Consider the following 25,502-nt stretch of genomic DNA (forward strand, 5'->3'; position numbering starts at 1 on the left):
TGTTTTAAATTTTTTTCTGTTAGTGTAAAGAAACATTGTTAGTGTAAAGAAATGCTACCGATTTCTGTTTATTGATCTTGTATCCTGATACCTTGATGAATTCATTTGTCAGTTTTAGTAGTTTCTATGTGGAGTCTGTGGAGTTTTTTTGGTAGAGTATCATGTCTTCTGCATGTAGTGACAATATTACCTTTTCCCTTCCAATTTGGATAGCTTTTATTTCTTTTTCTTTTCCTTGCTGTGACTAGGACTTCCAATACTCTGTTGAATAGAAGTGGGGAGAATGGGTTTCCCTGTTCCAGATTTTAGCAAGGCTTTCAGCTTTTCACTAATGAGTATTATGTTGGCTGTTGGTTTGTTGTAAGTTTCTTTTATTATGCTGAGATATGTTCCCTCCATACCTCCATGAACATATCTCACTTTGGTGAGTTTTTATCATGAATGAATGTCAAATTGGATCAGTATTTAAATTCTTTTTTTTTTTTTTGGTCTTTTTGCCATTTCTTGGGCTGTTCCTGCGGCATATGGAGGTTCCCAGGCTAGGGGTCCAATTGGAGCTGTAGCCACCAGCTTATGCCAGAGCCACAGCAACGCGGGATCCGAGCTGCATCTGCAACCTACACCACAGCTCACAGCAACGCTGGATCCTTAACCCACTGAGCAAGGCCAGGGAATCGAACCCACAACCTCATGGTTCCTAGTCAGATTCGTTAACCACTGTGCCACGCTGGGAACTCCTGGATCAGTATTTAAATTCTTTTGCTACTCAATTCCCTTGTGGAAAATTTGCACAAATTAGCAATCTCAGTGGTAGTAAAAACAGTAGTTGTTTGAACATAGTTCAGAAAACACCCTTTTATATTATCCTGAAATGTTTTCAGAGACCTCAGCTCATCTTTAGATTTAGACTTCTTGATATTACTCTTATTATTCATTTGTAGTTGTCATTTTTACATAGTCACTTGACCCTTGAACAATGTGGGAATTAACCTATACTTTATAGTTGGCCCCATATCTGTGGTTCCTCTGCATCCACAATTCAGTTAGACACAGATGCTGTAGTACTGTGGTATTTAATATTGAAAAAGGTCCACTTATATCTGCATATAAGTGGACCTCTGCAATTCAAACCCACATGTTCAAGGGTCAAGTATATACTTCCAAGTTTGTAACTTCTTATTTAAATATGATCCAGAGGTGGTCAGTCAAATTTTTGTGGTCAGTCACACATATGTATTCTGTCTAGAACTGACTAAATGGCTAGAGTATAAAATTGTGTCAAGATTGTGTAAAAATATTCGGTGTGAAAATGATGCAATAATATTTTTAAATGTCTGTAGTGTGTTATTATAAGGTCATGTATGATTATAGCTATGTAAAATATTCAAAGATTAGAAAATAGTATACCTAGTGGATGCTGCTGTGTAGAAGTGATTGTTGTTTTTTTGTCTCCTCTATCTCAAAGCAATTCTATATAGTTATGCCGTTGTTTTTTAAAATAATTAAGCCGTCATACAAACCAAAGTATCATGAGTACAATTCAGTATACTATCAATGGATCTACCTTTTATTCAGGCTGTCATCTTTTAAAAAGTTCAAATTAGTTAAAGTAGATAAATAAATGGATCTTCCATCATTTCCCTTATATTAATAATTCGTTTATCATCACCTTCTTCCAAAAAGCATTTACACTGGTTAGTAAAAGAAGTAAGAGAACATAATATAATAAAAATCAGCTATGAGTGAAATGGAAAATGAAAGATAAGATGAAACTATGGAGGGGGGGGGACGTAAAATGGAGATAAGAATGATGCTAATCAAAAACAATACATTCTGGAACCCCAAAACATGGGAAAGGTGGGCCATGTACTTATTTCAAATTTTCCAGTAGCCAGAACAAAAAGTACACCTAGTCCACAGATTAAAAAGCACAAATAAACTCCAGATACCATCCAAGTATTTAATTCCTCACATGAAGCTGTTAAAGTTATGAGAACTCTGATCTTCAGAACCTTCTCTAGAAAGCACTGTGGAGAGGACATTTTCCTCCATCTACTCCCAGTGGGCCTGGCCATATTCTTTCTTAGACGTCTCACCGAGGCACAGTTCAGTTGGAACAGTTCTTTAGGCCAGTGGGACCAAGTGCAAAGCACCCTTAGGTGGCCTGAGATAGTTTTCTGTTGGATAGAGTACATGAGGTAGTACATAAGAGTAGTTTCCAGGGGTGGATAGAGTACATGCAAAGACATTGATATGTGACATAGTCTGAGAAAATTTTTTAGATTTTTCCCCCTCAGTAAAACTTACGATATTTGGTGGGAGAGTGTACTTCCTGGAATGTCTGGGATACACTTACTGTATTTTACCAATCAAATATAGACTCTTTGGCCTTGATAGACACTTGGGCTGGGGCAATGCTTAGAGCTTCTTAGGAAGTGAGGAACCCAGACTAAGATTATTCCCACATCTGTGGACACCCCATCTCCTCTCACTGACGAGTCACAGGAGTATTAATAGGAAGGATAACAGTTCCTCTCAAAGAGTAATTTAGATTCTGCTTTAATATACAGACTGATGGCAGTGAAGCTTTCTTGTATATAGCACCATCACAGATATGTTAACCATATATTTTAGGGTGATAACAAACCCTCACCTTGACTAGAAAAATCTCAAAGAAGCACTCTTAGAATGCCTAAGTTGGATCATTATAATTTTCTAATAGGCCCTCTAAAATAAACTATTTGTGGATCCAGTGTTGGTTGTCACTGAAGTGGCTCTGGTTGTTGCTGTGGCATAGGTTTGATTCCTGGCCCGGGGACTTCTGCATGCCATAGGCATGGCCAAAAACAAACAAACAAACAAACCAAAAAAAATAGACTTTAAGAATTTAAGGGAGTAGGAGTTCCTGCTATCATGCAGTGGGATCAGTGGTGTCTTGGGAGCATTGGGATGTAGGTTCAATCCCTGGCCTGGCCCATGGGTTAAGGATCTGGTGTTCCTGCAGCTGCATAGGTCTTAACTGCTGTTTAGATCTAATCCCTGGCCCAGGAACTCCACATGCTGAGTGGGGAGTGGGGCAAAAAAAGAAAAAAGAAAAGAATTTAAGGGAATAGAGTACTGATAGGGAAACATATTATTGTTTTAATTCAGATGTAAAACTGTGATTTAATTTGTTAAAAGACAGTTTTTATCAGTCTTGACCCTTGTAGTTCCTTAATACTCATTGTGTGTCTGCTATGTATATAGAATAACATATTGGGGAAAGCAACAGTGTATGGTTGATAAGGGGCTTAAATATCCTACTTGGGAAAATAACACACCAGGATGTTAAACAGAAATACAGCAGAGGAAAAGACTATATACATGGATGGTTGAGGAATTGCCACAGGACAGTTATTAATTGAATTCAAAACATAGTAATAGCACAAATGGGCCAAGAAAACTTTGTAGATTAAAGTTTGTTCAACTAGGTTCTCATTGTAAAGTAACAATTCAGTGTTGGTTCTGTGGAAATGTGATGAAAATTTTGAATTTTTCTAAAAAGGATATTTTAAAATACAGGAAATATCTGATTATTCTAATCAATGATTTTTTTTTTTTTTTGATCCACCCAAGGTATGCAGAAGTTCCTGGGCCAGGGATCAAATCCTGGCCACAACAGTGGCCTCAACCACAGCAGTGACAGTGCCAGATCTTTAACTTGCTAGGTCACCAGGGAACTCCAAACACAGATTTTTAAAAAATCAAGTTATATTTGAATAATACAAAGTGGTTTTCACAGCTCTTTCCACCTAGTATTTGCTCCTACCTCACATCAATCCTACAAAAAAAGATAAGAGCAGCCATTTTTCCTGAATTATTAGTGAGAACATGAAGTCCTGATAAATTTATGACGTTTATCTAGGGTGCAGCATTGATTATATCCTAGAATATACTGTCTACTTCTTATTTTACTTTATAACATAAAATTGCCAATAAGTTTAGATGTAATGAATCACTTGATACTTTTGTTATCATTTGATACACAAAAGTACCCCTTGGGTATCTTGTTAAGCAAATGAAGAAAAGATTATAGCCAGCTGTTCGTATTGACAAGCCATCTCTTTTGTTTTTTCCTTTTTTTTCTTTTTTTCTTTTTTTTTTTGTCTTTTTGCCATTTCTTGGGCCACTTCTGCGGCATATGGAGGTTCCCTGGCTAGGGGTCTACTCGGAGCTGTAGCCGCCAGCCTACACCAGAGCCACAGCAACGCGGGATCTGAGCTGCATCTGAGACCTACACCACAGCTCACAGCAAACCAGATCCTTAACCCACTGAGCAAGGGCAGGAATCAAACCTGCAACCTCATGGTTCCTAGTCGGATTCGTTAACCACTGCGCCACGACGGGAACTCCTTTTCGTTTTTGACAAATGCGTTCATTCAACAGACATTTAGAGGCTTTTATGAAGTCATAACACTGTCAAATGCTAGGGGAGATTTACAGGATAATATATATTGCTTCTGTGCTGAAGGAGTTTCAGTTGGTTTGATGGGAGACGAAATACACTCAGGAGAGTGTTAGGCCCCCGTTCTGGATTCCATGCTGTTCCTTATCAGAATGAGGGGTGGCCGGCATGCTTTCAGCATTGCGATTCAGCAGGTGAGATGCCAACTAGACTTAATCATTGGTTAGATTCCATGAGGGGAGGACTGGGTTGGCCATTCTAGTGGAGCAGAGCTTGATTTAGGAAACATGGAGAGATGAATGTGGGAAGAGGTTTGGGAGGAATCTGCAAAACTGACCCATAGCTTGAAGAGTTGACATTTGATTCTGTGGAATCAAAAAGAACCATGAAAGAAATTTGTGTTTTGTTTATTCTCTGCAAGTAGGGCCATATGGTGAAGGAGAGGTTTAGAGTTTTCCATCACAGCACTGTAACATATTCTGAAAGACTGGAGGTCTGGCCAGACTGGTTTGGGTTTATGGAGGGTTTTAGAGTACTTTTACCAAACTTTGTGTTTTGGCGAATGATGAAATCCTAAGTGAAGCCATTTATCCTCTTGGCTGTTGGTGCTGCCTCTTCTACATGGAAACAATAAAATCAGAGGCCAAGTGAGTTTATTATTAGAATGCTAAATCTTTGAATCAGAGTCCTCTTTCCAGGAAATGTACAGCTCACTACTCTGGCAGGTGTTTGACAACTCCTTACATGAAAGGTTCATGCAATGTGGACATGAAAAAGGCAGGATTCTGTGCCTAATGGTTGCCCATAGCCTAGAAGGTGTTTCCTAAACCAGCAGCTGGATGCAGCACCATCAGGGCATCAAGCCTTGACATCATTCCTTGCCCATGTGTGACCTTGTCCTCATAAAATGAGGCATCTCTGATGTTTTTGCTGGTCCACATACATTGAATCCCTTTAGTTTTACCAGTGAGAGCTCATTTCTAATACCATATTAATTAATTAAACAATTCATTTTGCCAGTGAAACGCTACTTCTGATAATCAGTATGCCAAACAGCAAAGCCTCATGGGTCAATCAATATGTGAATACTTGAAAGAGATGTGAATGGCTGAAATGCTGGGCCTCGTCTGAAAGGTGACCCTTTCTGATTTAATATTAGCTGACCCAAGAACCTGAGTTCTTAGGTAGGGCCAGTGACTGTCCTTAAGGTAAAGCTTAAACTGACTGATTTATACATTGTATTTTACTGTTGATGCTGAAGAATATTTTATGAATTTCTTAAATTAACTTGTTACAAAAAGTATGGAAATGGCAATGCCTGTCTCTGTTTACTTGTATGGTGGTTTTTTGTAGTACGGTTTTTTGTTTTTGTTTCTATCACTCTTATTCTCTCTGCTTTACTTTACGTGGATCAAATGGCTTAGGGATCTATACCTGTAAGTAAGGAAACTGTTACAAAGAGAATGGAGGGCATGTGCACTATGTGTCCTAAAGCAGTTGTTATTCCGAAATCCTAGTGAGCAGTTTCCCAAGGTGGTCACAAGCCTCAGAGTGGCCTCCTTTGTGAGATTTCCACTTGGCTTCCTGGCATGAGGTGTAGTTGTGAGCCTGCTTCTCATTCTGTCCAGATTCTGTTGGTCTGCAGCTGGTAGGGCTTTCTTGGCCAAATCCCTGTCCTGTTCTTTTTTTTTTTCTTGGCAGTTTCATTTGCATTTTCTTAGTTTCTCTCCCAAACAGTTCCCAACCTCTTCTCAGGATAATCAGTGTCCTGGGCTTTTTTTTGTTGAAGGCAAGGAAGCTGTTACTGTCCCAGGGTGCCCAGCATAGCCTGTCCTCTGACTTTGCCACGAGTGTTTACATAGATTATAAAAGGACATCATATTCCAGTACATTGAAGATTGAGGCACTCTGTGATTGAGAGGATTTTCTGACCTTATAATTCCCTGCAGGCCCATATGGCCTCTTACCTCCAAAGAAATAGATTTCCTTAGAAAAGAAGTTGTGACATGTATGGTTATGAAAATGAAATGACTGTGTGAAAGAATATTTATGTGATGAATCTACATTGAATAATATAAAATGCCATTTAGTGTTTATGTATATTCTAGCAAAAATACACATGTATATACACATGTATATTTTTTATGGAAATGATGTTGCAATATATCAATCAAGAAGACTCTATTTTTTCCTGACTGAATTAAAATAGCTTAAATTTTCCTTTTTCTTTTGAAATATAGCAAGATCAGCTTTACACCTGGGCTGCAGTAAGCCAACCCACACACTCACTGGATTATGTAGAAGGGCAGTTTCCCAGGCGAGTACCGTCTGCTTGGCCACCACCTAAACCTCCTGATGAAGAACACAGGCCTAAGGATGCTGACACAGGTAGGCCCCTGGGAAGAGTAACATCAAATATCTGTGCAGTGCTTACTGGTCGTGAGTCTGAGTTTCTCTTCTAAGTATATCTTAGATTATAAACTGTATATAACTCAAGCTAAATCACTGGAATATGTTGTATTTCCCATCCCATCTTGAAGGCCTCTGAGCTAAAGTTTTTGGGGAATGGGACACTGGATTGTCCAATTACTACTTGATAGGAAAATTTGAAAACCACTGCCTCAGGGTCAAGCATGGCTACCACCTGAGGGAAAGCTACCCACCTGTGGACTGAGAGAGTGCAAGAGAACTTTCTGTCTACTGACCCTCGAAGGTGGTAGCCACCTTGTCTCTTTGCATTGTCTCTTCCCTTACTGCTTTCTTTGAGCTTTCCTTAGTTTTTTCTTTGCCTTCAGAGATAAGTGGCAGAGGCAAGAGAGAGATGCTTTTTACCAAGTCTAGAGTAATCTTAAAAATTGTACATTGTTCAGATGTAATGTTTTTCTAAAAAATGTTTCCTTTTGGTTGTTTTTTCTCTTTGTACCTGTGTTATCCTAAAATATTTTGTGTTATTTTTGAAGTATTTTGAAGATAACATGAGATTAATATCAGATTAACACATAATGTGGAGCCTGAAACTAGGAAAACACTTTACAGTTATTGTATTGAATTAATCGTATTTGTGTAACAATGTTTTTGTGGGATTTGATTTATTCCTTGTTTCTTTTTTCACTTGCGCATAATAAATTCCCAGCTTCTTCTTGGTGAACTGATCAGGAATACTGACATTGGATCCATATATGGAGAGTAAATAGAAGGACATTATTACTATTCAGAAATCTTTCCCTGGAGTTCCCATTGTGGCACAGTGGAAACGGATCCAACTGTTGAGGGTTTGATCCCTGGCCTCGCTCAGTGGGTTAAGGATCCGGCATTGTCGTGGGCTGTGGTGTAGTTCACAGATGCGGCTCTGATCTGGCATTGCTGTGGCTATGGCCTAGGCCGGCAGCTGTAGCTCTGATTTTGACCTCTAGCCTGGGAACCTACATATGCTGCAGGTGCAGCCCTATAAAGCAAAAAACAAAACAAAACAAAACAAAAATGTAAAAAAGAAGTCCTTCCTGGAGTTCCTTGGTGGCTCACTGGGTTAAGGATCTGGCATCATCACTGCTGTGGCTCTGGTTACAGCTGTGGCATGGGTTTGATCCCTCGCCCAGGAACTTCTGCATGTCAAAAAAAAAAAAATTGCAATAAAATATTATAGGAAAAAAGTTTAAAAAAACAGAAATCTCTCCCTCACCAAATTTTCCTAAGCGCTAGTAGCATGGGTATTAGAGTTTAGGATTTTGATCTTTTCCCCTCATTGAATTACTGAGAGAAAGATAGTGGGATAGCCTAATTTGGACTTGCAATAAAGAGTGTAGCATAAGAGCATGGAGCTTGGCCTCTGCCAATTAATCAGCTTTGTAATATTGAGCAAGTTTGCTAATAAGCACTGTTCTCAATTTCCTCACCTGTAAAATGGTGATAAGAATAACATCCATCGCACAGGGATATTTTGAGAATTATATAGAGTATTTTAAACCATTGAATTAGCATTTAGAATGCAGTCATTATCTTCCACAAGAGTTCCCTTTAAGACCAACAGTGACCCACATTGTCAGTGACTTTATTCTCAGTTCCTGCCCAAAGGTCTTCAGTGAGAGCTTAGTGCTCATTACCTCTGTTTTGCTCCCAGTCGTGGACCAATGCTTTCACCTCTCTCTTCTTTGCCCTGGATGGGGGCCTACACCCAAGCCTGCATGTTCCCATTTTAATGCCCTGTGCTTTTGAATCGCTGCTTTGTGTTTACTTGGTGGACTCCCTGAAATGAGCAACAAATGGGAGATGGATGTAAGAAACATGTTCCATGTAGGGCTCTGAGTTTCTTATGGTACACAGTACAGCTGATCAAGGGCCAAGGTAGAGTTCCTTAACGCAGAGATCTTCAGGGACAAGGAGGTTCTGACATAATAACACCTGGGGGAAAAAAGCACATAAAAGCATATTTAGTCTTTTTTTTTTTAAGCATGTACTGAAAGTATTAATCCCGTTAATACACTATTTGTTTATGTTGAAATTTACTTACTGGTTAGGAAATAGCCACATGTAGATAAAGTAGAATTAATCAATTTCATTGGGAGTTCTTTTCAACAGTTGTTCATATCTTGTGTTTTATATCATTGATTAGGGTAATGTTTTAATTTTTTTTCTTTAGTGTGTTTGTCTTTCTCAGCTTTTCTAACTGAAACATTTGTAGTATGCTCTAAAATTTTAGGGCCATTTTTAAAAGTTATGAAACATTGAATCTTACTGATTTTGTTGTATACTAGAGGAACACCAGATAGAAGGTTCATCAATGATAATCGGAATTTTAGCTTGGTAAACTATGATAGTTGGAATTGATGACAGGAAATTTGTAACCTAGTTTTTCCTTCATTATTTGATGTAAATTATTAAATGCTAGAGCAGTCATTTTTAATAGAATAACTTGTCTTCTTTTAAAATATGCCTTCTTGGGGGTTCCCATTGTGGCACAGTGGAAATGAATCAGACTAGTATCCACGAGAATGTGGGTTCCATCCCTGGCCTTGCTCAGTGGGTCGGGGATCTGGTGTTGCCATGAGCTGTGGTGTAGATCTCAGACATGGCCTGGATCCTGTGTTGCTGTGGCTGTGGTGTAGGCTGGCAGTTATAGCTCCAATTAGACCCTTAGCCTGGGAACTTCCATATGCCACAAGTGCGACCCTAAAAAGCAAATTTTTTTTTTTTTTTTTTTAGGGCTGTACCCGTGGCATATGGAAGTTCCCAGGCCAGGAGTCAAATGAGAGCTGTAGTTGCCAGTCTACTCCCCAGCCACAGCAATGTTGAATCCTTTAACCCACTGAGCAAGGCTGGGAATCAAACCCACATCCTCATCAGATTCGTTACCACTGAGCCACAAACAGGAACTCCTAAAATATTCATTCTTAAAGAGGATGTTGGAGGTAAGTAGAAAATAGGTAAATGTAGTAACTTGTTTTTCTCCTGTTGATCGGTTATAAATCCAAAAGCCCAACAACTGTTTTTGTCCAAGTGGTCTAATAGCCCATCTCACTTTTTCCTGCTTTGATTCTGCAGGACCTTTCACCCTCCCTCTCCTTGGCCCCCAATCAGTGGTAAAAGTGAGGATGTCGATAATATAGTGAAAACCTTGCATAGAGTCTGTTTTTGTTTGGGGTTGGTTTGTTTATTTGTTTGCAGTAGGAGGATGTTATTAACTGTACAACATACAACTTTCCCAGGCCCCTCTGGGTGCCAGCATACTCTTCAGCCATTGGGCCCAAGGCGTGCCCCTGCTCATGCACCCACTTGGGACTCCCCAGTAGGGAAATCTGGGCCTACAGTTTCATGGGTGGGAGAGCCAGGGTAAGGGTGGGACTCAGAGTTGGGGTCAAAGCTGGGCGCAGGATTAGGACCAGGGCTGGGACCAGATGAGTGGTCAGGGCTGGCTACAAAGCTGGTATTGTACCCAGGCATAGGGTCAGAAGATTTGATAGAAACAGGGTAGGGGTAGATCCAGAGCCAGGGATTGGGGCTGGGTTTGGGGTGGGAGCCCAGCACAGAGCCAGGGTCAGGGCCAAGGCCAGAGCTGACGTCTAGGGCAGAGCCCAGCACATAGACAGCATCAGGACTCAGGAGGGGGAGACCTGCCCCAGCCTCAACATCAAAGCAGGGCTGAGGCCCAGGCAGGGAAGTGGTGATAATTGCAGCCACTGCAGCAGCCATGCCCTTCGTGGCACCCACTTGTGCTTGGTAAGGCTGGAGGCTTTGCCAAAGGCCCTACCCTAGAGCTGGCAGTGGTAGGGGTGCTTGCCCAAATGCACATGCAGGTGCTGCAGCAGTGCCAATCTCTGCCAGCTCGCCTTGGATGGTGGGGTAGGTGTGGGGCCGCTGGCCTGTGTGAATATGCAGGTGGTACTGCAGGTGGGAGCTGTGGCTAAAGGCCCTGCCTGAAACCCTTGGCTGCATACCCTGCACTTGTGTGGCCATGGGCCACCCTGTGTGTGTAGGTGCTATACCAGCCACAAGCCATGGTAAAGTCTTTGCTGCACACGGGCAGTTATGTGGCTTCTCGCCGCTGTGGCTGCTGTGGTGCTTCAGCAGCGTAGAGTGCCAGCCAAAGGCCTTGCTGCACCTGGGCACTGGTAGTGCCCTCCAGGCATGTGGATGCCGCTGTGCTGGGCCACCGTAGTGTGTGGCTGAGTGACTTGCGGCAGTTGGGGCAGAGGCGGGGCTTCTCGCTATTATGGCTGCGGCAGTAAGCTCGCCTGCAGTTTGAGCAGAAGGGCCAGGGCAGGCTGGCAGATGCAGGGAACACTGAGGGTCTGGTGGCCAGGATCTTGGGGGTGGCAGTGAAGTCGGGTGAGAGAGGGTCCAAGTTGGGGTGGCAGTGGGACAGAGGATGTTGCTATTACGGTTGAGAACTAGGGCGACTGGGCCGATGACCCCTGGGTCATCGAAACTTCAAGACACAGGGTCGAGATTTTGGGGTTCCTAGTGACAGGTCCCAGATATGGAGCCTGGAGCTTCCACATCGGGATCCAGATCCTCAGAGATAGGCTCCAGGTCTTCATAGCTAGGGTCTAAGTCTTCAGAGACAGTGTTGAGGTCTAGCCGGTCAGGCCCTGGGTTTTCAGAGACAGGGTCCAGCTATTCCAGGTTGGGGTCTAGGTCTTCTCAGTTGGAGTCAAGCTCTTCATAAGCGAGCCTCAGGCCTTTGTGGCCTGGGTTCCTGACCAGGACTGAGCACCGCATCCCCAGTTTGGAAGTGCCGGCCACTTCCGGGGCCAGATCTGGAAATCATGGAACCCGACACTAGAGGTCCCCAGTATCCACTGCATGGCTCTGCCTCTCTTTCCTTCCTGGGTAGCTCCTCTTATAAGCCAAGCTTAGGTCCCAGTGCCCCTCGCCTCCGCCCCGCCCACTACACACCCACCAGCATCCCTGGGCCGGTGTTGAGCTCCCCCCCACCCCCGGCCCCCAGTACTGCTGGCGGCCCTCCCTTCCTATTTTTAATAAAATAGATATGAATTGCAAACTTTGATAACACAGTGACTTGACAGTGATTGTTGCATATTACTGTGCCGTGACATTATGGCTAAAATCACTATTTGCAACATTTGGTCTCTTTCAATTTTAATTTAAAGTTGAAGAGCTCTTTTTGAAAAAGAAATACTGGGAGTTCCCGTCGTGGCGCAGTGGTTAACGAATCCGACTAGGAACCATGAGGTTGTGGGTTCGGTCCCTGCCCTTGCTTTGCTCAGTGGGTTAACGATCCGGCGTTGCTGTGAGCTGTGGTGTAGGTTGCAGACGCGGCTGGAATCCCGTGTTGCTGTGGCTCTGGCGTCGGCTGGTGGCTACAGCTCCGATTCAACCCCTAGCCTGGGAACCTCCATATGCCGAGGGAGCGGCCCAAGAAATAGCAGCAACAACAACAACAAAAAAGACAAAAAATAAAAATAAATAAATAAATAAATAAAAAGAAAAAGAAATAGTGATGGTTCCATCTTACTGAACTGGCAACTTGATTTTTCTTTTTTCCTTTGTCTTCTGGCACTTCTTAATATTGGTTACTAATTTACATGTCTGACTAATTCAGACTCGAGGGGCTGCTTTTTCTGCCTCTCTCATGGATCTCACTTTTGTTTTTCCATGCTGCATTTTGTGAAACTGACTTTTCTCCACCTTCATCTGTTGATGAAGAAACAGACCCTCCTTTATGTGAGTCTGAGTACAGAGGGTAGCCTGGGTGTCCTTTCCAACCAGGGAGCTTCACAAGGGCTACAGATTCCTGTGAATCTTCCACTCCCATCCTGCTCCCTACAGCATGTTTGCATTGTCTTCACAGAGGAGCCCAGGGTGCTGATAGTGAGTGGGAAGTCTATTGGGTGTCCCCTGGAAGGACAAGGCTGGATGGGAAGTTAGGAAGCAATGTGCTCCAAATGTTGGTGGCAGATGCATTAATAAGACATTTATCTTGTTTTCTCTATCTTTCCTCTCTTCATTTTCCTTTACTTATTTGATGGAACCCCCCTCCACAGTATGGTGGTTCTTTCTTCTAGAGACGCATAGCATTTTATTAGTATCTCTATCATTCGAATTATTTAAATGTATTTTATCTGTTATCTGTCTTCTGTGTAGACTGCTAACATTTCAAGACCTTTGGATACACAGTATGTACTTAAACATTTGAGTGAATAAATGAAGATCGTTGGAAAAGATATAAATAAATGAAATACCTCCTCGGCACATGAACACAAGTATTTGATGGCGTTTTGTGTGTGTGCTCAAACATCCCATGACCATTTCAGGAGCTCAGTACTAAGTTTCAAAGGTTGTTCAATAGATTGACAAAAGGATAATTAACTTTAGTTTTTGAATTCATGAAAAACAGAATCAGGATGTCTGGGTATGAACAGAGTCTTAATTAGTCTCTGTACATCTTTGGAAAATCAAGGCCCTTATCTTTCTTTAAAATTGTGAATGACCGAGGGAGTGAACAGAAGACTGATTTCAGAAAGGCAATTTGGGCACAGAAAATCCTGAAAGAAAATATGGAAGGAGAGCTGATAGAAACCATAAACATTGTGTTTGCATGCTGGCTGAAAAGAATATAACCCACCTTGGCTCCAAAAAAAGATCTGAGCAGCTTTTGAGTATGTAAGGTGTACAAAACCATTACAAAGGAAAATATAGTAAAAACTGAAGGGAACTTAGGGTGGGACAATAAAATGAAGCTGAAGTAAGCTAGCACATTGCAGTGTATTTTAGAAGGGCTTGCAGTATTTAAAGGTAGTTGGAAATTTATTCCTCAGGTTTAAAATAGAAAGGGAAATGAGAATAATTCTATATCATGCCCTCTATCTGTGAGATTAAAAGCAACAGTCTCAGAAGCACAACTTTTCTGGCTTCTAGTTATCAAAAGAAGTGTTTCTATTGGTTCTTAATAAAAGAAATCCTGTAAGATGTAATGCAAATACAGCATCCTCACCTCATTTCCAGGTTTTGTCCCAGTGTTTTAATCATGTTCACTTGAGGTAGAGCAGAAATTCTGTCAGGGCCCTGGGGGTGTGTGATAACATTGATTTCTCAACCTATTACCTGGTCAGGAGTTAAAATATCCTAGAACAGATGAACTGTGTCTCCTGTAGGTAATTCTCCATGTTCAATTTTTAAAAAATCAGCCTGCATTTCCCCCTTCTCTATGCAAACTAACACCCAAGTGTGGACATCCTTTGTTGGCAATGACAGATCCAGACTCAAATAATCAAATGAGCAGAATACAGAGTTGGCTTCTTTTAGGAAAATACATGTTTAACCCCATCTTCATTTGTGGAAGGACATTATACCAGAATTAAAGACAGCTGCCATTTGTTAGGCCTGGTAATCATAAGTCCTGCTATTTAAATGAATTTAATGAATTATCTTTCAATTAAATTGACTAGATTTGAATCAAATTGATGTATAGCATTAAATAAGTTAGTTTAATAATTTTATATAAGTGCACTTTTCATTAATGTAAAACTTTTTGGAGACTGCTTAGTTCATCTTCAGTAGACATATTTTGTGTATTTTAAAGAGGTGACTTTTCTTATTCATTTTTCTTCATGTCTTCTCTACAAATGTAAAATTCATCTATGGATGTTTTGTTTTATAATTCATAGGCTTATTTGTGATGATAAAGAGATCATTTCTGAGACATGTTTAGAATTTTGGGGAGCCTAGCAATTTTCTCTAGAAACCTTTAAAAAATGGAACATTTATTTATTTTTTTAAATGATTTTTATTTTTTCCATCATAGCTGGTTTACAGTGTTCTGTCAATTTTCTACTGTACAGCAGGTGACCCAGTCACACATACATACTTATTCTTTTTCTCACATTATCATCCTCCATCATAAGTGACTAGATACAGTTCTCAGTGCTATACAGCAGGATCTCATTGCTTATCCATTCCAAGGGCAATAGTTTGCATCTGTTAACCCCAAATTCCCAGTCCATCCCACTCCCTCCCCCTCCCCCTTGGCAACCACTAGTCTGTTCTCCAAGTTCATGATTTTCTTTTCTGTGAAAAGTTTCATTCGTGCTATATATATTAGATTCAAGATATGTGATATCATATGGTATTTGTCCTTCTCTTCTGACTTACTTCACTCAGTATGAGAGTCTCTAGTTCCATCCATGTTGCTAAAAATGGCATTATTTTGTTCTTTTTTATGCTGAGTAGTATTCCATTGTGTATATATACCACATCTGCTTAATTCATTCATCTGTCAGTGGACATTTAGGTTGTTTCTATGTCTTGGATGTTTTGAATAGTGTTGCAATGAACGTATGGCTGCATGTGTCTTTTTCAAGGAAAGTTTTGGGATATATGCCCAAGAGTGGGATCGCTGGGTCATATGGTAGTTCAATATTTAGTTTTCTAAGGTACCTCTGTACTGTTATCCATAGTGGTTGTACCAATTTACATTTCCGCCAACAGTGAAGGAGTGTTCCCTTCTCTCCACAGCCTCTCCAGCATTTGTTAAAAAAAATGGAACATTTAAAGTTTTGGCAGGAATATACTTTCTCCCACTTTGCTTCACAGTGATGTTTTTTGAAACCAGTCTAGTTTCTTAATTCTTAAGAAGGGAGAATGAAGGAGTTGGCAGTTTAAAATATGCCCGTGAGAGACTCTCACTGGGTTACTCTGAAACAACCATCCTGTGGATGAATAGGGACTGTGTTGGGTCCAGAGCTGAGGAGAAGGCAGTTCCTGGATCCTGGGGAGGAGCGTATCGGAAGTGGCCGCCATGGGAATTTGCATGAGGACTAAGTGGGCTGCACACACACCCGCCAATGACTGGAGCCATGACTCAAGGACCAGATCACTGCTCATTAGCTCCAGGATACTGTCTTTTCTCTATTCATACTACTTGTTGTGATTTCTCAAGCTTCTCTTTAGTCTTTCCCTTTCCCTTATTTCTTCTCTTTCTTTTATTCTCTACTATATTCCTTATCCTTAACATTTATTTTTCTTTCTTCTCTTGATTATTCTCATTCATTTCCCTCTATTTTGTAGTACAGTTATTCTGTACATTTTTTCATCTTACAATCTTGACCCTCTATAACTTCTGTATTTCAGCTTATAATTTTGAAGAGAATATTTTGATGTATAAATTTCTCCTAGATGTTGTCACACTAATTCAAGGAAATAAGTGTAGTGAAAGAGATGAGGATGGGAGAATGAATTCAGTTCAGGTAGCCATTGAATTAGAAACTCAAAGTTTAGGTGTTCAGAAGATTAAAAGATTGATAAGTCATAGTTCAATGTTATGGTGAGCTGTATTCCTCTTATTTACCATCAGAGTTCAGAAGTTTGCTTTATAGACAAGTCACCAAGTGTAGGACGATAGAAAACGCTATATGTATCTCTGAGGTAAAGGGCTGTTGGCGTTCCCCTCGCCCCCCCCACCCCCACCCCCCAGAGATCCTGTGGGCATTTTTTGCACCTACACAGACGATGTCTCCTTCATAGAAGACTAAGAAAATGCTTTTTCATGTATGCAGAGCCCCAGGACGTTTTCTCAAGTCTGTTGTGTTTGGGAGGATTTGGAGGTGACTATAAACAACACAAAACAAGTATTCCAGAGTCTGGATTTGCTTTCATAGTAACCATTCCAAGTTTTGATGTTAAGGATCTTTCTTCAGAATTGGCTGACTCTGGTGTTAAGATCAGAATAGAGATTTGTTAGTATAAGAGAGAAGAATCTCTGATTAACTCTGTGAAATACAGTATTTGAAAAAACGCTTGTATTTTAAAGCCACTTGTTAATATTCTGTTGCTGCAGTGACACCTGTTGGTGGGTGAGTGACTACTTCATGCTTTTCTCAGGGATGTTGTTGGAAATAGCTGCTCAGAGCTCAGGTGCAGCAGTCTCTGCTGGCTCACATCCCTACTCCCTTTTCAGGGCTTAGTGCCCACTCTTCCTGGCAACTTCCACTTCACATCCGTGGTCTGATCATTCTTTGATCTCTTCTTTCATTTCCTCCTACAGCTACTCAACAAATATTTTAAACATCTATTCTGTGCCAGGTGTCAAGAGTCTGAGGATTCAATAAGCAAAAAGAAAAAAAAATCTATAAAGTCTCTGTCTTCATAGAGTTTTATTTATTTTTTTGGTTAAGAGAGAGAAGTCACAAATGTGAATTACGCAGCATTTTGTTTGAGGATTTACATTGTGAAGAAAGCAGCCGGGAATGGGGCATGCTAGGGATCAGGTGGCGCTGTTGCTTTAAACAGAGTGCACAGGGAGGGCTGCACAGAGGCCAAGGCCAAGGGGCCAGAGGGTGTGCACACCAGATACCCCTTGGAGGGAGAATGACTGGCATGTTCGAGGGCAGTGGGAAAGCCAGTGTGGCTGGAGTGCAGGGAGCAGGTGGGGAAGGCTCAGGTGCTTAAGAGAGGTCAGGGGTGTGGGCAAGTGGAAGAAAGCTTATGGGCCCAGGTGGAGACTGCTTTAATGTAAGTGAAATGAAAATTTTCAGTGTGCTTTAACATATGTAATATGATTTAAATAATAAATGCCTTTTATTTTTTCTATAGATTGTCACATACATTAATTAAAATGCTGCTAAATTAGGAATATCTAAAGTATCCCCAGAATAACTGCTGTGTGTAGTCAGGTATCGGGCCTTTGTGCCAGTCGGGGGCTAGGAGACAGACTCTAGTCTTCATCTCACTACCAGCTGCTTGCATCTGGGCTCACCATAAACGGCCAGGATGGACAAGATGAGCTGTTTTCAGACTCCGAACCACAGAGCACTTTCAGGGATTTCTGGAGGTTCTTTTATGTTTTTAAACTCCCTCGCAAGCTCACTTAGAAGAGAGCGTCCCCTAGCTTAAAAACAAAACAAAACATAGACTTGGTTATCCCTTAGGTTTTCCAGCATGAAGAATTTGCTGTCCCTTAGTTTCTCAAATGATAAAAACTTAAAGAAGAAAAATTTCTTGTTATTCAGTGCTTCTTGGTTGAGGGTTCATTATCTCTCATTAAAATTGGAAGGTCAATTGTCAGTAGTCAGATGAGGCAGTCAAGATTCTATCCTTCCAGACTGGGGAGCTGGTTTCTATCATTGTACAGATTTAAGTAAATTATATAAACAGTGAATATCTTAGCAGATAATTCCTGACATAAAATAGAAATGAGCAGTTGAGAAAGAATAATCATGATCAATGTGTAAAGAAAGGCATAGGGCTAATCTAATTTTAAAAATAACTAATGATATAAGTGTTAGTCATTTTGTGTGTTAAATGTACTGAAAAGCAGTTACGTCCATATAACATGGAGGGATAATTGGAGGGTAGCCTGAATATTTTTGGTATTTACGGTTAAAGATATATTTTAGTTTCGTTTCTGATTGAAGAAAAGGGAAATTTTGCTGTTTAACATATTTATTGTCTTCTTCCTTTTCAACCCAGAATCTCAGTCTGCTGTTTTAGAAACTCCGAAAAAATGTTCAGATGCTGTTCAGCAGGTAAGAAAATTTAATTAGGATATTGGGTCCCTTTCTCTCTTATTTGTCTTAAAATTGTGACTAATTCTGATTTATCTTCCTATCTGCCCAGCCAGGTAGGAGGCCTGTGTTTCTCTGCCTGCAGGAGACTCAAGTTAGGTAGAAGGGGATGTTTTCTTCCATTTAGGCTTTGCCAAGGAATTCAGCCTCGAAGTGGCACTGAGTACAACTTTCTCAAAATCTGTATCATTCTATATCCAGCCAAATAGTAGAGCTGGCAGGAGACAGTGGGCACTCCAGGTGTCATAGAGAAGTGTGCCTGGTTGAACTAATAGTCATGTGAATACGATGTTTTTAAAAGTGTGTCAGAGCTTTTCTAAAGTCAGTATTCTTAAGTTGCTTTGGTGGAAGAAACATTAATTAGTGTCTGTTTCATTTCCACATAAACTTCTCTGTTCTGTAACAAGCCAAATGTTATGGCTTTTTTTCCCCCCACCAAACTGCACTTCTTGCAAAAATAGGAAACATTTATTTAGAATAGTAATTGTGGTTAGCAATTGCTCTTTTGAATATAAAACCACTTTTTCAGTTAACTTCTACATTCTCCCTACTATTCTTTTGAAAATAACTAGTATTAGAAATTACCAGTAAGAAGAGTGTTTTGTGGAATGTGGTCAAAGTAGAAAATGCAACGGCTCCTTCCTAGATTTCAGGCCCACGTCAGTTTATGTTTAGTTTGTGACAACATACTCAGGCTATCTGAAACATAGTGTTCTTCTCTGTAAAATTAAAGAATGTAATGATTTTTGAGATCTTTTCCAAGTATAAAATGACCCCTTTTCCAAAGAAGAAGCCCTTTATCATACATGAAAGTTTGTTCCTCCTGGAGGAGAAATAAGGATGTAACATTGGTTGAGAACTTCATTTTATAAATTCACTGGTGCTTTTCAAATATATAGCTAGATCGGGGTTCCCGTTTTGTCTCAGCAGTTTACAAACCCAACTAGGATCCATGAGGATGCGGATTTGATTTCTGGCCTTGCTCAGTGGGTTAAGGATCTGGCATTGCCGTGAGCTGTGGTGTAGGTCACAGACGTGGCTCGGATCTGGCATTGCTGTGGCTGTGTTATAGGCTGGCAGCTGCAGCTCCAATTTGGCCCCTAGCATGGGAACTTCCATATGCTGCAGGTGTAACCCTAAAAAGCAACTAGCTTGGTCACTATCATAAGTAAAGAATACTTGTAAGGATAATGTCATAAAACAGATTTTTCCTAGCTGCGTCTTCTTTCGTTTTTTCAGTTTTTTTTTTTTTTCCTGTCTTTTTGTTTTTTTAGGGCCTCACCCGAGGTGTATGGAGGTTCCCAGGCTAGGGATCTAATCCGAGCTATAGCTGCCAGCTTATGCCACAGCCACAGCAATGCCAGATTCGAGCCTCGTCTGGGACCCACACCACAAATCTGTGACCCACACCACAGCTCATGGCAATGCCAGATCTGTAACCCACTGAGTGAGGCCAGGGATCGAACCTGCAACCTCACGGTTCCTAGTCAGATTTGTTTCCGCTGCGCCATGATAGGAACTCCTTTTTTTTTTAAGAGCAGAGACCTATGTCAGGTTACTTGAAGAGACATGGTAGACTTAGTTGAGAATTAATTAATTGTATAGTGATTAGCCAATAGTTAATACAATGAAGAAAAATAAAAGGGAAAGAGAAAGTGAAAAATAATTAAGAAAAATAATGCCCTCTAAATATCTTCTCATTATTTTTGTAGATTTTTTTTTTTTTTGGCATGCCTAAGTTGGGGATTTTTGGTTTTGATGTTTTTATCCTTTTTTGGCTTTCTAGCAGCACATGGAATTCTTGAGCTGGGGTCAGATCTGAGCCACAGTTGCAACCTATGTCACAGCTGTGGAAACACCAGATCCTTTAACCCTACCATGCTGGGATTGAACCTGCATCCTAGTGATGCAGAGACACCGCCTATCCCACTGCATCACAGAGGGCACTCCGGCATGCCTAACTTATGATCTGAGATAATGCATTGGATTTTTCTCATTCTTATCTCTAGGGCATGGCATATATTACTGGATTCTCTGTTATCTTTGATAATGCCAAACAAAACATGGGCAGAAAGTGTTCTTTTTTTTTTTTTTTTTCCCAGAAAGTATTCTATACTATCAACAGTAATAAAACACATATAACATTGTTCTATAGATTAAGATTCTAGCTGTAGGTGTTCCCATCATGGTGCAGTGGTTAATGAATCCAACCAGGAACCCCATGAGGTTGTGGGTTTGATCCTTGGCCTCGCTCAGTGGGTTAAGGATCCGGCATTGTCGTGAGCTGTGGTGTAGGTCGCAGACGCAGCTCGGATCCCACGTTGCTGTGGCTCTGGCGTAGGCCATTGGCTACAGCTCTGATTAGACCCCTAGCCTGGGAACCTCCATATGCCGCAGGAAAGGCCCTAGAAAAGGCAAAAAGACAAAAAAAAAAAAAAAAAGATTCTAGCTGTAATAATTCAAGGTAGATATTCATGTGTATAAAATTATAGTGATTTTTTGTTTTTCTTGAGCTGTAAGCCAATAAATAAGCAGAAAGCCTGATGAACTGGATGATGTAAAAACACCTGATGTTAGAGCTTGGAAACTCAAAGGTGAGATAGATTGATTTAAATTTCACACATTCTTGGAGTTCTTACGGCTTAGCAATAATGAACCCAACTAGTATCTATGAGGACATGGGTTGGATCCCTGGCCCCACTTAGTGGATTAAGGATCTGGTGTTGCCATGAGGTATGGGTTGCAGACATGGCTCGGTTCTGGTGTTGCTGTGGATATGGCAGTAGGCTGGCAGCTGCAGCTTGGATTCAACCCCTAACCTGGGAACTTTCATATGCCATGGGTGTGCCCCCCCCACACAAAAAAATCATACCTTCTTGTATGTCAAGTAAAAGTCAAAACCCATTCAATAGAAGACACTTCTCTAAGTGTCTAGAAGCTAGAAAATACAATAAATTAATTGAGAAGTAAGTATTTCCCATAATGGGAACTTCTACTGAATGGGTTTTGACTTTTACTTTCTCCCTATAGTTAATAATTCTGAGAACTCCCTATCCCTAGAAAAAACACAGGGTTCATAAAGCCTTTTCTCAACAAGAAGGGGTAGAAGGAAGGCTGTATTGACAGCCAGAGCATACATAGCTGTCACTACACAAGAAGAGAACCAGTGCTGCTCCTTGGGTGCTTTACTGATGGTCCTGTGGAAGTAGGAAGTTTTAAAATAAAACTACTTTCTTTAGACCTCATTTACTGATAATTTTAATTTCAAATAATATGCTCTTGAAAAATCTACTGTATCTAAACAGTTATTTCATAAAACTGAAACAGGACCATATCAATTCTGTTTTCTTTTTGACATTTGAAATACTATTTAAACTGTAAATCCTTTTACATTCTACAGTATATAAATAGGAAAGTATCAATTACATTCTCTAGAAACATTTACTTCTTTGTCTAAGATTAATATATGGCAGCAAACTGGTTACTACCTAGTTTTTAACTTATTTTTTTGCTTTGGAAATTATGTATAAAATATATGGTTTGAAGTATTTTCCTAACTCTCTCAATACCTTTCTGATGTAAATGGACTAGTTGAAAGGTAAATAGAATAAAATTTGATCTTTAAAACTCTAGCTTTGGGTTAAGAATTGATACAATTAGGCAATTAAAAGTTAGGCCTCCCTACAGATTATGTATTTATTAGTTATGGATAGCCATATCTATTGTAAAGTGTTAGATAATGAAAATAGATTAAACAGAATCAGTACTCTCTTATCCCATATGTTGTACAATTTATATGCAAATAAGTTCTCAAAGGTCTGAAAAATGCTTATAATTTAAGGTAAGTGACAAAATCCTATCTCAGTCCAGTGTTTTGTTTTTGTTTTTGCTTTTTTACAGCTGCACTTGCGGCATATGGAAGTTCCCAGCTAGGGGTTGAATTGGAGCTGCAGTTACCAGCCTATGCCACAGCCACAGTGAGGCCAGGGATCAAACCTGCATCCTCATGGGTACTAGTCAAGTTCATAATCTTCTGAGCCACAGTGGGAACTCTTCAGTCCAGTTTTAACCTCTTTCGAAATTGCCTTAAAACTCTTCCACTAGGATCCTGCTGTGGTCAGTCCTCCTGGTCCTCTCAATGCCTAATTGAATTACAGACTTAATTGGGGAATGTTCTTTTCTATTGATTCTCCTTTTAAAGTGACCTCTCAGTACAGTTTATTGTTATTTTCAGAAACATTCTTATTGGGGAATAAATCAAGGGTATGCATGTGAAGAATGTAGGGCAGCCTAGCCAATGGAGCTTGAGGGATTACGACCATGTGTCTTGGCATAGACAAGTTAAAAGAGTGAAAAAAGAACTGGTCAGATAAAAAGGATGGTGTGGGGAAACATAATTCTGAAGGAATAATGATGGAGACATGAAAACAAGCCACTTGAATTGCATTGGAATGTATGAGATAGATCAGATGGTTGGAGCAAACATGGTTTAATGTAAGTTCCTTCTAAACTCTAAGGGAAAAAGTGACATGAATTCACAAGTTAATTATAAATGCATGAAACAGCAATTCACAAGACAAGTAAACAGTTAAATATAGACCAGAGTAAGGAAAAGTTTCAAAGAAGAGAGGGAAAGAAGTGGTTGGGGGCCAGAACATGTGTTAGTCTTCCTTGAAGTTTACCTCACTCTGATCATTTTTGGGTGCTTGATAAACACTTTGACTCAGTGGGTCTGGGGAGGGGTGAGGGGTGGTTTGGAAAGGGAGAGACGCAGAGATAGCCTTCCTTGTGGAGGCACCAACTTTGCAAATGGATTTGGCAAGGTGTTCACCGTAATGCATTAACAAGAAGAGAGAATTTTTCTGGAAAGTACATTTTCATTTTATGGAAACTCCAACTAGCTCAGAGAAAAAGAATTGGACTTTTCTTTTAGAAATGAAAAAGAGAAACCAATCTGTCAGTTTAAGAATTAAAACTAGCAGGCATCTGAAACAATTTGAGATGAAAATGTGAAAAAAGCCTTAGGGTCACTCATTGTTTTTGCTTTTCTCTGGGGCAGTAGGACTTGAAGTAAAATGTAGTTATGTCTTTGCTCTACTGAGCTTTAGCGGGTATAAAATTCCTTGGTGCTGGGTAATGTTGTTAATGGCCTGTGGAGAAAAGCAAATAGTTCAAGTAGCTGTTCTAAAATAACTGAGCTAATAAAAGTTCTTAGCCTACAAAGGGTACTTATCCTTTACTGAACATCTGTTGATGTACTATGTACAAAATATATGTGATAGGTATTAAAGGAAATACAAAGAATTGTAAGGTCCCAGGTTCTTCCTTATATGTGAAATAATTTGCAAAGTGTAAGGTGATTTTGCCAAGGCATTTAGTGTATGTTGTATTACAGAATTTTTTAAAATGGCAACATTGCTGAGAAATAGTAATTAAGAACAGCTTCTTAGGAAAGGTGAAACTTAGATCGAGTACTCAGAGTGATCATTTTGGACAGGGGAGGGAAGAAGAGTATTTCAGATGGAAAAGAGAGTGAAGGTACAGAAGTAGAAATGAGTATGGTGTTGTGATGGGGAAGACAAGGCAGCCCAGGAGTCCCAGGTGCATGGGAGGTGGTTCCCTCCATCCCTCCAGCCGTGGACTCCTCCACACACCCCCACCCGTGCTGCAGCCCCGTTGGGTCCCTGCAGTGTCTCCCAGCGGAGCTTGTCACTTGCAGTCTCAGTCCCTTCTGAGCTTCCCTCCACAGCCCTCTGGAGCTATCCTTCTAAAATCCACATTTACTCAGTGTCTGCTGAATGCTCATACATAGCGCTTGAGAGAAGATTCAGACTCCTGAGTCTGACATGCAAGCTTTCTCGTGCCATCATCTTTCTTTAGCCTCATCACCCACTGTTTGCTACGTGGTCGGGTTTATTCCAGCCTTACGGAGACACGCTCGTTTGCTGAAAACCTCTAGCATCTGTCTTTTATATCTTTTTCTTCTCCACTCCTACTGCCCCTTTTTAATCCATGGAACTCCTATTTCTTAATCTAAACTCAGGTCAACTTCACTCTCTCTTAGACACTTCCCCTGAGAGGTCTCAATCTCGAGAACCCTTTTGATGCCTCTACTCTGGGATCCTATTCTTACCTTACTTTCCCATAATTGTTGTTTTGTGCATGTCTTATAGACAGTTGAGCTCCTCTGAGCTAAGACTCTCCATATTCTATCTATCCCTCCAGTAGCTAATGTGGTAGCTGACATTTTGGGCAAGTCAGAAAATATTTGATGAAACGAGTAAACATATTGGAGACTGCACTGATGAGAGCAGAAGAGCAGAGGTGCTTACTGCGGAGTGGTAAAAATTCTCCTGGTATTCACCTCACGTGATTGAAGATTGGCCTTTGCATCATTTTTCTTGGGCACATATCCCAGTTATTCAGCTATTAACTGGGGAACCTCAGTAGTGTATTTTATTCCCTCTGCCTTAATTTCCTTATCTACAAAATGGGGATGACAATAATTATGCCTGTCTCAGAGGGGTTTTGTGAGATCTAAATGTACTAATTTTTTACGAAGCACTTAGAAGTATTCCTGGCACATAATGGGCACTCAAAATGTTTGTCATTATTGTCACATCTGAGCAATACTCTGGCTTCCAGAGTTGCTTTCTTAATATATTTTATCCTCATTATTTATAGATTCTGTATTAGCCAGCCTAACAACTAGCTATAATTTATTTGTAGCTTCCAAATCACTGCTTGCAGTACTTTCACTTCACTTGTAGGCATGCACAAATGTTCCTCAGCCATTCATTTTCTTTGAGCTTTGTTCGTTAAACTGACCTTAGAGGCTAGATGGGTGTTGATGCAGGAAGGTGGTTAGGAGGTGAGAAACTAAGCTGTTGTGTTTACCAGGATCATTAATGAAGTGGAACTGGGATAAGACTGTTTTTCTTCCTTGCATTAATTGGGACAGGTAAGTACTATTTTGCTTTGGAGTATAATACAAGACCTTCCACAACTCAAGTAACAAAAGAGAAAAATTCATAAGATGT

General features: G+C 40.5%; 1 protein-coding gene across 1 annotated transcript in view; it reads left to right on the forward strand.

The window, feature by feature from the left end:
• FMN2 (formin 2) overlaps positions 1-25,502 on the forward strand; it is a 296,800-nt gene that overhangs the window by 88,396 nt on the left and 182,902 nt on the right. Inside the window, exons 4-5 of the mRNA XM_047762652.1 lie at positions 6,685-6,832; positions 18,368-18,423. Coding sequence (XP_047618608.1) covers positions 6,685-6,832; positions 18,368-18,423 — 204 coding nt within the window. The remainder of the gene's footprint in view (positions 1-6,684; positions 6,833-18,367; positions 18,424-25,502) is intronic.

The sequence above is a fragment of the Phacochoerus africanus genome, chromosome 15 (assembly GCF_016906955.1).
Source record: "Phacochoerus africanus isolate WHEZ1 chromosome 15, ROS_Pafr_v1, whole genome shotgun sequence".
NCBI lineage: Eukaryota > Metazoa > Chordata > Mammalia > Artiodactyla > Suidae > Phacochoerus > Phacochoerus africanus.